The 12,983-nt window shown below is 47.0% G+C and overlaps 1 protein-coding gene across 2 annotated transcripts in view; it reads right to left on the reverse strand.

Annotated features, from left to right (window-relative positions):
- Positions 1 to 5,655: 5,655 nt before the first annotated feature.
- The window catches only part of ALDH1L1 (aldehyde dehydrogenase 1 family member L1), a 124,871-nt gene continuing 117,543 nt past the window's right edge, over positions 5,656 to 12,983 (reverse strand). For both annotated transcript variants that reach the window (XM_044252859.1, XM_044252858.1), the window contains 3 exons: positions 9,105 to 9,210; positions 7,786 to 7,985; positions 5,656 to 5,999 (listed from right to left, as the gene is read on the reverse strand). In XM_044252859.1, the coding sequence (XP_044108794.1) occupies positions 5,944 to 5,999; positions 7,786 to 7,985; positions 9,105 to 9,210 (362 nt within the window). In that variant the 3' untranslated portion in view covers positions 5,656 to 5,943. The remainder of the gene's footprint in view (positions 6,000 to 7,785; positions 7,986 to 9,104; positions 9,211 to 12,983) is intronic.

The following is a 12,983-nucleotide window of genomic DNA, read 5'->3' on the forward strand; positions in this document are numbered from 1 at the left end:
AAGAAAGAGAAATTAAGGAGTCAATCCCATTTACAATTGCACCCCAAACCATAAAATACCTAGGAATAAACCTAACCAAAGAGGCTAAGAATCTATACTCAGAAAACTATAAAGTACTCATGAAAGAAATTGAGGAACACACAAAGAAATGGAAAAATGTTCCATGCTCCTGGATTGGAAGAATAAATATTGTGAAAATGTCTATGCTACCTAAAGCAATCTACACATTTAATGCAATTCCTATCAAAGTACCATCCATCTTTTTCAAAGAAATGGAACAAATAATTTTAAAATTTATATGGAACCAGAAAAGACCTCGAATAGCCAAAGGGATATTGAAAAACAAAGCCAAAGTTGGTGGCATCACAATTCCGGACTTCAAGCTCTATTACAAAGCTGTCATCATCAAGACAGCATGGTACTGGCACAAAAACAGACACATAGACCAATGGAACAGAATAGAGAGCCCAGAAATAGACCCTCAACTCTATGGTCAACTAATCTTCGACAAAGCAGGAAAGAATGTCCAATGGAAAAAAGACAGCCTCTTCAATAAATGGTGTTGGGAAAATTGGACAGCCACATGCAGAAAAATGAAATTGGACCATTTCCTTATACCACACACAAAAATAGATTCAAAATGTATTAAGGACCTCAATGTGAGAAAGGAATCCATCAAAATCCTTGAGGAGAACACAGGCAGCAACCTCTTCGACCTCAGCCACAGCAACATCTTCCTAGGAACATCGCCAAAGGCAAGGGAAGCAAGGGCAAAAATGAACTTTTGGGATTTCATCAAAATCAAAAGCTTTTGCACAGCAAAGGAAACAGTTAACAAAACCAAAAGACAACTGACAGAATGGGAGAAGATATTTGCAAACGACATATCAGATAAAGGACTAGTGTCCAAAATCTATAAAGAACTTAACAAACTCAACACCCAAAGAACAAATAATCCAATCAAGAAATGGGCAGAGGACATGAACAGACACTTCTGCAAAGAAGACATCCAGATGGCCAACAGACATATGAAAAAGTGCTCCATATCACTCGGCATCAGGGAAATACAAATCAAAACCACAATGAGATATCACCTCACACCAGTCAGAATGGCTAAAATCAACAAGTCAGGAAATGACAGATGCTGGCGAGGATGCGGAGAAAGGGGAACCCTCCTACACTGTTGGTGGGAATGCAAGCTGGTGCAACCACTCTGGAAAACAGCATGGAGATTCCTCAAAATGTTGAAAATAGAACTGCCCTATGACCCAGCAATTGCACTACTGGGAATTTACCCTAAAGATACAAACGTAGTGATCCAAAGGGGCACGTGCACCCGAATGTTTATAGCAGCAATGTCCACAATAGCCAAACTATGGAAAGAACCTAGATGTCCATCAACAGATGAATGGATCAAGAAGATGTGGTATATATACACAATGGAATACTATGCAGCCATCAAAAGAAACGAAATCTTGCCATTTGCGACAACATGGATGGAACTAGAGCGTATCATGCTTAGTGAAATAAGTCAAGCGGAGAAAGACAACTATCATATGATCTCCCTGATATGAGGGAGTGGTGATGCAACATGGGGGCTTAAGTGGGTAGGAGAAGAATCCATGAAACAAGATGGGATAGGGAGGGAGACAAACCATAAGTGACTCTTAATCTCACAAAACAAACTGTGGGTTGCTGGGGGGAGGGGTGTTGGGAGAAGGGGGGGAGGTTATTGACATTGGGGAGGGTATGTGCCTTTGGGTAAATTGGAAGGGGAGATGAACCATGAGAGACTATGGACTCTGAAAAACAATCTGAGGGGTTTGAAGTGGCGGGGGGGGGGGGTGGGTGGTTGGGGTACCAGGTGGTGGGTATTATAGAGGGCACAGCTTGCATGGAGCACTGGGTGTGGTGAAAAAATAATGAATACTGTTTTTCTGAAAATAAATAAATTCGAAAAAAAAGAGAAAAAAAAAGAATTGTAGAAAAAAAAGAATTTTTCTAGAAAATAAATTCTAGAATTTAGAATGATGAGCATAGAGTTTTATTCATTTGGTCAATAACAACCTACTTCAATAAATACATGAAGCCTGTCCTGAGCACTGGGAGTCATGAAGTAAACAAGCTGTGCATTCTGTCCTCATTTTTTATAGTAGGCACTCAACATTTGTTCAATGAACAAATAACAACTTTAATATAAACTAGACCTTGAAACTTATCTCTACATGAATCATATGAAAGTTAATATTTATCTTGTTCTCACTGAATGTTAGACAATTTTCAAAACACTGTGACATTTTATGGATCAGGGGATTAAAGCACAAAGGAAGTTTAGTAACTCATCTAAGGACAGTATGAGAAAAACTATCAAGTCATTCATTCCTAGGTGCTTATCAAATGCCTACTATGTACCAAGACTGTGTTTCTAAGTGAACTGGTCTCATGCATGTATTCTGGGCATGACTGCTTACTCTATGGAAGAAAGCATCAATTTGATGCTCTTTGTAGAGTAATGTGCATCCTCATGTCTTTATTGTTAAACTCCTTTACCCATTTGAAATGCAGTTTATAATGGAACTTCACTTCTTGGCCCAGCTCAGAGAACCCAATGACATTGGGATTGTGGTTAGAGTGCCCTCCATGGACTCACTGCCTAATGTGTCTTACACATTCCCTTGGGAGAAGCAGTGCTTTTGAAGGATTACTGATGAATGTGCAACCCAACCATGTACCTAAGTGTGTACTTACATAACCAGTTGTTTTCTGGAACATTCTTGCTCCTGTACTCTCCTCTGCCTGTGTCTCCTTGGGTACACAAACCGTCTCTTCCTTGAGGTTTGCCCAAGAAGAGCAGTTCACAGGAAAACACAGGGAATAGTGAGGAACTGATGAGCTTGGAGGGAGAAGGGAAAGAAGTTTCCACCACACACTCCCACATATCCCCCAAAGACCATTTGCCTCAGCAACTGGGGGGTCACCCTCCCCACCTTCCCCCTGTAGCATTTACCAGGTCCACCTCCTCCCTACACATATTTCAAAGTCCTCTTCCCTGTATTACATGAGCAAGCCTGTGGTCATCTTCTGATCCTGAATATCCCCACCAGCCCCTTTTTGCCTCATCAGAACATTTCTTCTGAAGAAATGCAAGGATCTGTCTGAAATGGCTTCTGGTGAACTCTATTTCCTCTGGTTCATCATGTTTAGATCAAGTCAGATCAATAGAGAGCATAACTGGGCTTTAGGGTCCATCCTCCTCCCTACCACACCCCACTGTTGGAGGAATATAGTGTTCCAACCAGGCCACCATGTTGGTCGCTTGGGCTGCCAGTGGGTCAACATGCATTCTGCCTACCTTGGGGAAGACCATAAGATACAGAAGTCTGCAGTTTAACATCCTACTATAAAATAGTATAAGGCAATGGTCATCACATGATAAAAAGGTGTGTGTGTGTGTTTAGAACTCACAAGATGGTTTCTTTCTGTACTCCAAAAAAACTAGTTGGTTTCTTCTCTCATATGGACACTGTGAGTTCCAGTTCTCTCACACTCTTGTTGGTTAGAAAGCTCTGAGCTAAATTGCGGTTCAACTTCAAAATAGCATAAAATTTCACAGCATGCAATTTTGATACCAAGCGCATTCCTGATTTTATCCTTCTGCCACATTCCTCTTTGCCCTGGTTTGCTCATGAAATTTTTGTTTTGTTTATTATATTTCTAAAATGCTTTTACCTCTTCAGTTAACATGGAAAAGATAAGTGCATTAAAAATCACAAGAAGAGGGACGCCTGGGTGGCGCAGTTGGTTGGACGACTGCCTTCGGCTCAGGGCGTGATCCTGGAGTCCCGGGATCGAGTCCCACATCAGGCTCCCAGCTCCATGGGGAGTCTGCTTCACTCTCTGACCTTCTCCTCGCTCATGCTCTGTCTCACTGTCTCTCTCTCTCAAATAAATAAATAAAAAATCTTTAAAAAAAAATCACAAGAAGAGGGGTGCCTGGGTGGCTCAGTGGATTAATCCTCTGCCTTCGGCTTAGGTCATGATCTCAGGGTCCTGGGATCGAGCCCCGTATCAGGCTCTCTGTTCTGCAGGGAACCTGCTTCCTCCTCTCTACCTGCCTCTCTGCCTACTTGTGATCTTTCTGTCAAATTAAAAAAAAAAACTTTAAAAAATCACAAGAAGACAAGTTTATTTCCCCCATGTACCAGTCACCTTGGTGGATATGCACCTCCAGGATGCTGGAGATTTAGGTGTGCGCTGTGTGCTGCTCACCCCTCCACAGGTGTTGCCGTATCTGCGTGGTCGAAAAATGCCCACCACCCTGTTTCCTGGGTCTGCTTCCAGCCAGCCCAAAGGGAGGGAAAAAGGGAGCTGGAGGGGCAGATAATCACTTCCATTCACATTCTGCCTGCTAGGCTCAGTTCCATGACCATTACCTAGCTGCAAAGGAGGTTGGGAATTCTCTCTTTCTTCAGGTCAGTCATGTACCTATGTAAAACTTGGGGTTCTAGAACTCAAGAAAGAAGGGGACAAAGAAAATGGGTAAACTAATAGTCTCACTCTTATTACTGTGAGACAATAGAAAATGCATTTTGGTCTCTGCCCTTGGTTCCTGGCACAGAGCTCCTGAAATCCTTGTCATTTCCTAAGTGGTAAGAACACTAATATTTGTCTCTGACCCCATATTTGACAGAGGGCTTCCAGAACTTTTGTAAATTCCTAAACAAGAAGAGCACTAAGAGCATCTTTTATTCTATCGAGGTGATTGGTTGGGTTTCTATGTGGCAACTGGTCACCAGAAAGATGAAGCCATGATCAGAAACTTGGCATTTTCAGCCCCTACCTTCAAACAATCTCCAGAGAGAAGAGAGGGACTAGAAATGGGATTAATGATTGCTCATGAATATGTGAGGAATAGTCCATAAAAATCCCAGTAGTGTTGGGTTTGGAGAGCTTCCAGGTTGGCAAAGACATCCACACCCACCCCGACTCCACAGGTACAGAGACTCCTGTGCTCAGGACCCTGGCAGACTTCACCCTATGCATGTCATCATCTGGCTGCTCATCTGTATCTTTTATCATATCCTTATTACACTGGGAAACATAAGGTTTCTCTGTGATCTGTGAGACCCTCTAGAAAATTAATGTGTGGAGTCCAAAGGGGCAGAGCCAGGTGGGCTGGGGTGTTGAAATGTCAAGCAGAGTGCCATTTGGGATAAACTGAGGCAATAGCAGGTAGGTGGAGGTGTAATGTTTGGGACCTAGGGCATGGGGTGAAGAAGGAAGGGCCCCAGAGCCCTTCAGGGTGAGAGGAAAAAGAGAGAGCAGGATGCTGGGGCCAAGTGGAAATCCACAGAGAGTCACAGAAGACACAATAGAGGGAAAGATGGAACTTTCTCCCAGGCCAGTCTGGGGCAGCACAGTGCCAGGAAGACAGAGCTGAATCACAGTGGGAGGCTTCTGCTGCCCTTCCTGCTTCCTCTGCTCTGCATTTCCCGGGAGTGACCCCACAGATGTCTCCCATGCCTAGCTTCCTCCTAGCTGACGCACACCCACGTTTCAGTGGTGCACCTCTCCCCAGGGTACCTTCCTCCACAAAAGTGCCTGGACTGGCATGGCCACTCAGGAGCACCCACAAATGGAATGAGAGACACAGGGTTGTCACTGGCCAGAACCTTTATTCACTCTGGGGCCACTTTCTCAACCAGCCAAAAGTCTCTGTGATCAGACAGGGGCGGGGATGTCCCAGTGAGGACAGGGGTACAAGCAGGAGGCTTCCCCCAGCATTTTCTGTGGAAGTGCTACACGCTCAGGAGAGGTGAGAGGGCGGGAACTCTAGGGAAGCAGCCTTGGCTTCCCCCTGCGAAGGCAGACCCGGTTCAGGCCAGGTTGTGGAGGGCAAGGACACATCGTGGAGAGGAGGGCTTTCTTGCAGGAGACCTTTCTTCAGTACTCAAAAGTAACAGTCTTGACCCGCAGGTACTCATTCAGGGCCGCCTCTCCTGCAAGACAGCAAATACCATGGGGAAAGGTCATCCTCACAGCGGCCCCTAGGGCTGGCCACACCTTGTTGTGAGCACTGCAGCCTTTTTATCTTACACATCCCTGCAGCAACCATGTGGGGTCAGCCCCAGTTACAAAAGAGAAATCAAGGCGCTAGCAGGTCTGGCATCAGTTGTGGGGTGGGGAGTGGTAAGGATTCCACTGCAGGCATTGGAATACGGACCAGCTGGGGGCAACTATTCCAGAAACTTCCCTGCTCTAGCTCCTCTAGAGGAATGGCAGCCCAATCACCCTGAGGGCAGTCGAGGGCTCTCTGGTGCGCATTGTCTGTCCCCACTGCTGCCCCCCACCTAATTCTAGGTCATGCTCCTACTGGAAAGGGAGTCACAGGCACCCAGAATTTGGCTGTTCTGCAGCTGTTGGCTTTGGCCCCACAAACAAAATGTGTGTCCTGCAGTTGCCTGACATCTCCCCCACCTGCTAAAGTTGGCTCCAAGAGCACGCTTCATCAGCCAGGACCTGCTGAGGTCTCTGGCCCAAACCCTGATGGTTTACTGGGGATACCTGGTTTATGTGCACAGGACACAGGACGAGCTGGCAGCAGAGAGGATGAGTGGGAGCACCTCAGGGTCAGGGCCATTAGTGACAGTGATCAGATCCTGGGGACTTGACACCCCAGCCTCCTAAATAACAGTGGCCCTTGTAGTTTCCCATGGAGGAACCAAGAAGCAGGGGTGGGAAGCGGTGGCAGACAGGGACAAAGGGAGCCACATGGAACCCTGACCAAACAACATCATGTATGTGCATGTGTCTGAGTGTGAGTCCCACCTCTGTGTAAACAGTGTACAGGGTCAGACTTTGGTGGGGAGTGTTGTTGGGGCTGCTTTCACAAGCCTCCTTGGAGTTTTCTGCAGGGTGTAAAGGGTGGCATGAGGGTAGAAAATGAAATAGCCACCTCTTTATGGTCAAGCCTCTGCTCAAACCTCCCTGAGGATCCTGAGTTGGGTTCAGGGATGAAGGCTCTGAGAGACAGTGCTCTCCCAGACCCTGCCCTCCCCTGCCCCCACCACCACTGCTGGGCATCAGAGCTGCGATCCCCAGCTGGAGTCAGTCCTCAACTGCTGGATTCCATGGTGGCAGGATGGGGAGAGCAGCACTCATCCTAAATCACACCACAGCCTGGGGAAAGAGGAGTGCTAGACCGGACCTCCACCTCCCCTGGCAGGCCAGGTGGGGCTTGTGCTTGGCTACCTGGATGAGAGTGTCTCTGCACTGGGGACTCACACAGCCCCACTGGGCTCCACACTCAGTCTCCACGGTTTCTCCTCTTTCTGTGGATGAGGATCTGACTATGGCCCCCAGGGCCCTGCTCTCTGGCCCCCTGCCTGCCTCCCCAGCCTCTTCCCCTTCAGACTTCCCCATCCCTGCACTCAGGCCCCTGTCTGCAGCTCTTAGACCACAAAGCTGGTTCTCTCAGGACCTGCTGTCCTCTCTGCCAGGAACACATACCCTCAGGTCTTTCTACCGCCTCTTCCAGCCACTTGCACCTCAGCACAGGCGCCACCTTCTTGGAGAGGCCCACCCTGGTCCCTACTAAAATTACCCTCCCGGTCTTCCTGCCAGATCATTCTGTCTCGTCCACTTCCTGCACTCCTCACTTCCTAGCAGGATCTTGCTTACTGCCTTAATTATCCCCTGTTCCCTCCCAGTTGTCAGCATGTAGCCTGGCCCCCAGGACAGGGCCCGGCACCAAGGAGCCTCAACAGATGTTCAGGATTAGGTTACCAAGGTCTTTGCCAAAGCCGGACTGCTTGAACCCTCCAAAGGGAGCAGCAACGTCAGTCTTGTTGTATGTGTTGACAAACACGGTGCCTGCCTCCAGCTTGTCACTGACATACAAGGCCTTGTTGATGTCCTTGGTGAAGATGCCAGAGGCCAGGCCAAACTCTGTGGCATTGGCCCGAGACAGCACAGTGTCCACGTCGCTGCAGAGAAAACCCACAAAGAACTCTGTGAGGAGGGTCATGGGACCATGATGGGTATGGAACACAGAAAGACTGTACTCCTTTCTCCTGGTTGGTGGGGGGCAGCCCACTCCAAGCTCCCCACCACATAGGACCGTCTAAGCAAATGCACTGGGCCTACAGAAAGTGTGAAGGAGACAGACCAGCCAAGCAAAGAGGAAAGAATAAGAGAGGAGGCAGAGCAGAGTCGGTCCCTTCTGGTTATCATGGGGGAGTCCCTCACTGTGTAGACAGGGGGATGGGAGCCCAGGGAGGGAGGCAGGCTGGGAACCCACCAAACATTGAAAGGCTTTCCTTGGGCAGCTATACTGGGGGCATCCACAGACATCATAGGCTTGGAGACTGGGCACAATGCTTGGTAGATGGGAGAAAAGTATCTCATTCTAATACAATCAGCAAGTAAAGAAAACTTTTATAATTTTTTAACAGTCGGAAGTATAGTATATCGAGGAGGAGATGCCATTCTGCAATCTGCTGAAAGGTGCTGTTCTGAAAAATGATAGTCAGGAAAAGGGCCTGTGGTAGAGCAATTATGGCCAGTACAGTTCTTCTCCCTTTGGGCCAGATCTGGCCTCAGCTAGACCAACAGTACAGGTGGAAGTGAGGTTCAGGGCTTTTTGAGGCCAACTGATGGCTCTTGAGGAGGCTTGCATCTTCCACCTGGCCTCTCTGAGGGCATCTCTGGCTGCCCTAGACATGGCACAGAGCAGAGGTGGCCAGCCACATGGAACCCTGACCAAATTGAAGACTTGCAAGTGAATTAAGTAATTTGCTACCCTAAGCCACTGGGGCTTGGGGTGGTTTATTACGCAGCAATGGATAAGAACAGAACCCAGCATGCTGTGTGAGGCATCAGAGAGACAAGGAAGACACTCTCAGTGGGACCCAGCCTGGCTGGTCCCCTGGGGCTCTCTTAACTTCAGCACTTGAGACAGACTCCACAGGAAGCTACGCTGCATCCACAGCCCGCACCCTATCTGCATTCCTTTTCTGCACTCCCCTCCACAAAGCTCAAACGAAGACACCAGGAAGGCATGGGAGAGGATCAGGCTCTCAAGAGACATAAGCAGGACTCCCTACCCATCAGCAAATCGAGAGATGATCATAATGGGTCCAAAGGACTCCTCCTTGGCTATGAACATGTGGTCCTCCACGTCCGTGAAAACAGTCGGCTCGAAGAAGAAACCTAGGGGGAGACAGAAGTCCATGGTCTGCAGGCGGGCAGACCTCTCCCCAGCCAGGCCTGGGCCCGAAAAGCCACCATGTACACATCTTGCAGGTTGCGACACCTGTGTGGTGGCTGCTACAGATGGTGGGTGGCTTTCCTGCCACAGACTTATGAGTTCCCAGGATCCTCACAACGCTTTCAAGTAAATGCTGCTAAGGAAGATGGGCAGCTCAGTGTTGGTCTGAGAGAGTGGCGATTCTTAACCTAGTGCTGATGGCTCTCCATCAGTCCCTATGGAGTAGATTGAGCTGGGCAGAGGGGGGAGCCTTGGACATGGGTTCTGATGGCCAGGACCCCTCAGTACTGTCTCCCTGCTTCCTGGACCCTCCGTGCAGGTGCTGATGCCCCAGGTGCAGGGGGTGAGTGCTCTCAGCCAGGAACACTCTCTTGCTCTCCTATCAACATATGCCTTCCACCTCCTCCCATAAAGACTGCTGCTCCTACAGGCCCTGGTTGTCGATGGAACCAGTTCTGACAGCAGAAATGCTTCCTCTATTTTTAGTTTCCTAAGGAATCTCCATACTGTTTTCCAAAGTTGCTGCACCAACTTGAATTCCCGCCAACAGTGTAAGAGGGTTTCCCTTTCTCCACAACCTCTCCAGCACTTGTTGTTTACTGTCTTGTTAAATTGGCTATTCTAACTGGTGTAAGGTGGTATCTCAATGTGTTTTTTTTTTAATATTATTTTTTTAAAACTTCTTTTCAGCATAACAGTATTCATTGTTTTTGCACCACACCCAGTGCTCCATGCAACCCGTGCCCTCTCTAATACCCACCACCTGGTTCCCCCAACCTCCCACCCCCTGCCCCTTCAAAACCCTCAGATTGTTTTTCAGAGTCCATAGTCTCTCATAGTTCACCTCCCATTCCAATTTCCCTCAACTCCCTTCTCCTCTCCATCTCTCCTTGTCCTCCAGGCTATTTGTTATGCTCCAATGTGGTTTTGATTTGGATTTCCCTGATGGCTAATGATGATGAACATTTTTTCATGTGTCTGTTAGCCATTTGTATGTCTTCATTGGAGAAGTGTCTGTTCATATCTTCTGCCCATTTTTTGACGTGATTATGTTTTTTGGGTATTGAGTTTGAGAAGTTCTTTATAGATCTTGGATATCAGCCCTTTGTCTGTAGTGTCATTTGCAAATATCTTTTCCCATTCCGTGGGTTGCCTCTTTGTTTTGTTGACTATTTCCTTTGCTGTGCAGATGCTTTTTATCTTGATGAAGTACCAAAGGTTCATTTTTGCTTTTGTCTCCTTTGTCTTTGGAGACAGGTCCTATGGCCCTGTAATTGCACTACTGGGTATTTACCCCAAAGATACAGATGTGGTGAAAAGAAGGGTCATATGTACTCCAGTGTTCATAGCAGCAATGGCCATAATCACCAAACTGTGGTAAGAGCCAAGATGCTCTTCAACAGACGAATGGATAAAGCAGATATGGCCCATATATACAATGGAATATTATGCCTAATCAGAAAGGATGAATACCCAACTTTTGTATCAACATGGATGAGACTGGAGATTATGCTGAGCGAAATAAGTCAAACAGAGAAAGTCAATTATCATATGGTTTCACTTGCTTGTGGAGCATAGGGAATAACATGGAGGACATTAGGAGAAGAAAAGGAAAAGTGAAAAGGGGGAGATTGGAGGGGGTGATGAAGCATGAGAGAGTGTGGACTCTGAGAAACAAACTGAGGGTTTTGGAGGGGAGGGAGATGGGGGATGGGTGAGCATGGTGGTGGGTATTAAGGAGGACATGTATTGCATGGAGCACTGGATGTGGTGCCTAAACAATGACTCTTGGAACACTGAAAAAAAAAAAAAAAGAAAGAAAGAAATGCTTCCTCTATGTCTCTTCTAGACAGGGAGCCCCAGGACCCTGAGACTCTACTGGACTGAGATATAATTTAGCCTGAGTAAAGGAAAATTGAGAGACTTGAAATTTTCTCTTTCTAATTTCTAATCTAATTTATTAATCTAATTAGATTAATCTGATCTAGATTAGATTAGATCTAGATCTACATGAGATTAGATCTAGATTAGATTAATCTAATCTAATTTTGAATCTAATCTAATCTCTTTCTAATTTCTAAAAAATTAACCTTAAAAGCAACTTAATAAAATATTCCATACTTTTCTGAAAAACAATCTGAGGGGTTTGAAGTGGCGGGGGTTTGGGAGGTTGGGGTACCAGGTGGTGGGCATTATAGAGGGCACAGATTGCATGGAGCACTGGGTGTGGTGAAAAAATAATGAATACTGTTTTTCTGAAAATAAACAAATTTAAAAAATAAAAATAAAATAAAAATAAAAAAATAAAAAATTATGTTTTAACGTTAATTACAGTTTTTCAAAGCTACATTTGGTATGAACACCTATTGACTCATGTGGTATGGCCTATATGCTCTCAGAATGCAAACGAGGGCTGCCCACCAGGTGTGGGAGGCTCTGCATTGGCTGGGCTCTGTCCATTTCCTGTTCTTTCTGTACTCTTCCCTGCCCTTCTGGACTCGGCCCACATGAGGCTCCCCTACCCTCTGACAACCAACTGAGTTTGTACCTCACAGCTCTGTCCCCCACCAGCTTCTAGGAATTCTAGTTCCTCCTCTTGGCTCTCAGGCCAGGAGGTGGTGACAGCTGCTCCCCAGTGTCCTGGTTTCTAGATGATGCACCGTCAGAACTGTTCTGCAAACCATGCCTTCATTTTACTCTCTCCCATCAGACCCTGAACTCTAGTGTACTGAGAGCAGGGAAAGGGTGGCCATCAATGGCTATAAAACTGTCACTGCACGAGGTGCCAGGGAGCATCTGTGACATAGGAGTACCTATGGTCTGCGCCTGGATGTTATTTGAGCTGGTTGATGAATTCGCCAGCTGCTGAGGAAATGGGGAGAGGTTTGTTAATCAGAGGAGCAGCAGAAGCCCAGGGAGCAGGGAAACGTGAGATGTACTCAGAGAGAGTAAAATGTGGCTGGAGCAAGGGCAGGTCAGTTAGCAACAGACTATGGAAGACCCTGCACATGAAGTGAGGAGTTTGAGCTTGCTGCTGCAGGAGGATGGGTCACTGCAGAAGTTGCTTCAGCATTGGGGGAGACATACTCAGACTTCCGGCAGCTACCATGAGGAAAGGGTTAGCACAGTACAAGAGGGTCTTCAGGAAGCAGGCGTGATGCTGCAGGCAAAATGAGCTGCAGAGTCGGCAATATGGCAGGAAGGATGCAGGGGAGGAAGAAAGATTTTTAATTTAAGAGAATGAGGCAATTAATTTAAAGTAGGAGTCAGAAAAATAGAGGAATCTAGAATTCATTGTTTCCTTCCCTCCTTCCCTCCTTCCCTCCATCAGATTAACTCAGATTTGGTGTGAGTCTCAGTGCTGGCATGAAGGACCTAATGGTGTAGAAGCCAGACATGTGCCTGTCCCCATGTGGTAGGCAGTCTGACAAGGAAGCAGCTCAAACAGTCCATGCCACAGCCCCTGCTCCTCTGGCTCCTGTGACTTGATGAGATGGAAGATTCTAGAGAGGCAAGTGTATTTCTGGGTCAGAACAGTCCGATAATGTGATGAATTTGGTACCTGTCCAGTCTCAAGGGCCTGCGGACATGCCGGTGGAGGTGTCTAGGTGGTCAGGATTTCTGGATGAGGAGGAGCCTGGAGACAGGTACTTGGGAGGGTGTAAGTGAGGAGAGAAGGAGAATGAGACCCTCCAGGGAAATGGTCTGCCATGAG

This window comes from Neovison vison, chromosome 6, assembly GCF_020171115.1.
Source record: "Neovison vison isolate M4711 chromosome 6, ASM_NN_V1, whole genome shotgun sequence".
Taxonomy (NCBI): Eukaryota; Metazoa; Chordata; class Mammalia; order Carnivora; family Mustelidae; genus Neogale; species Neogale vison.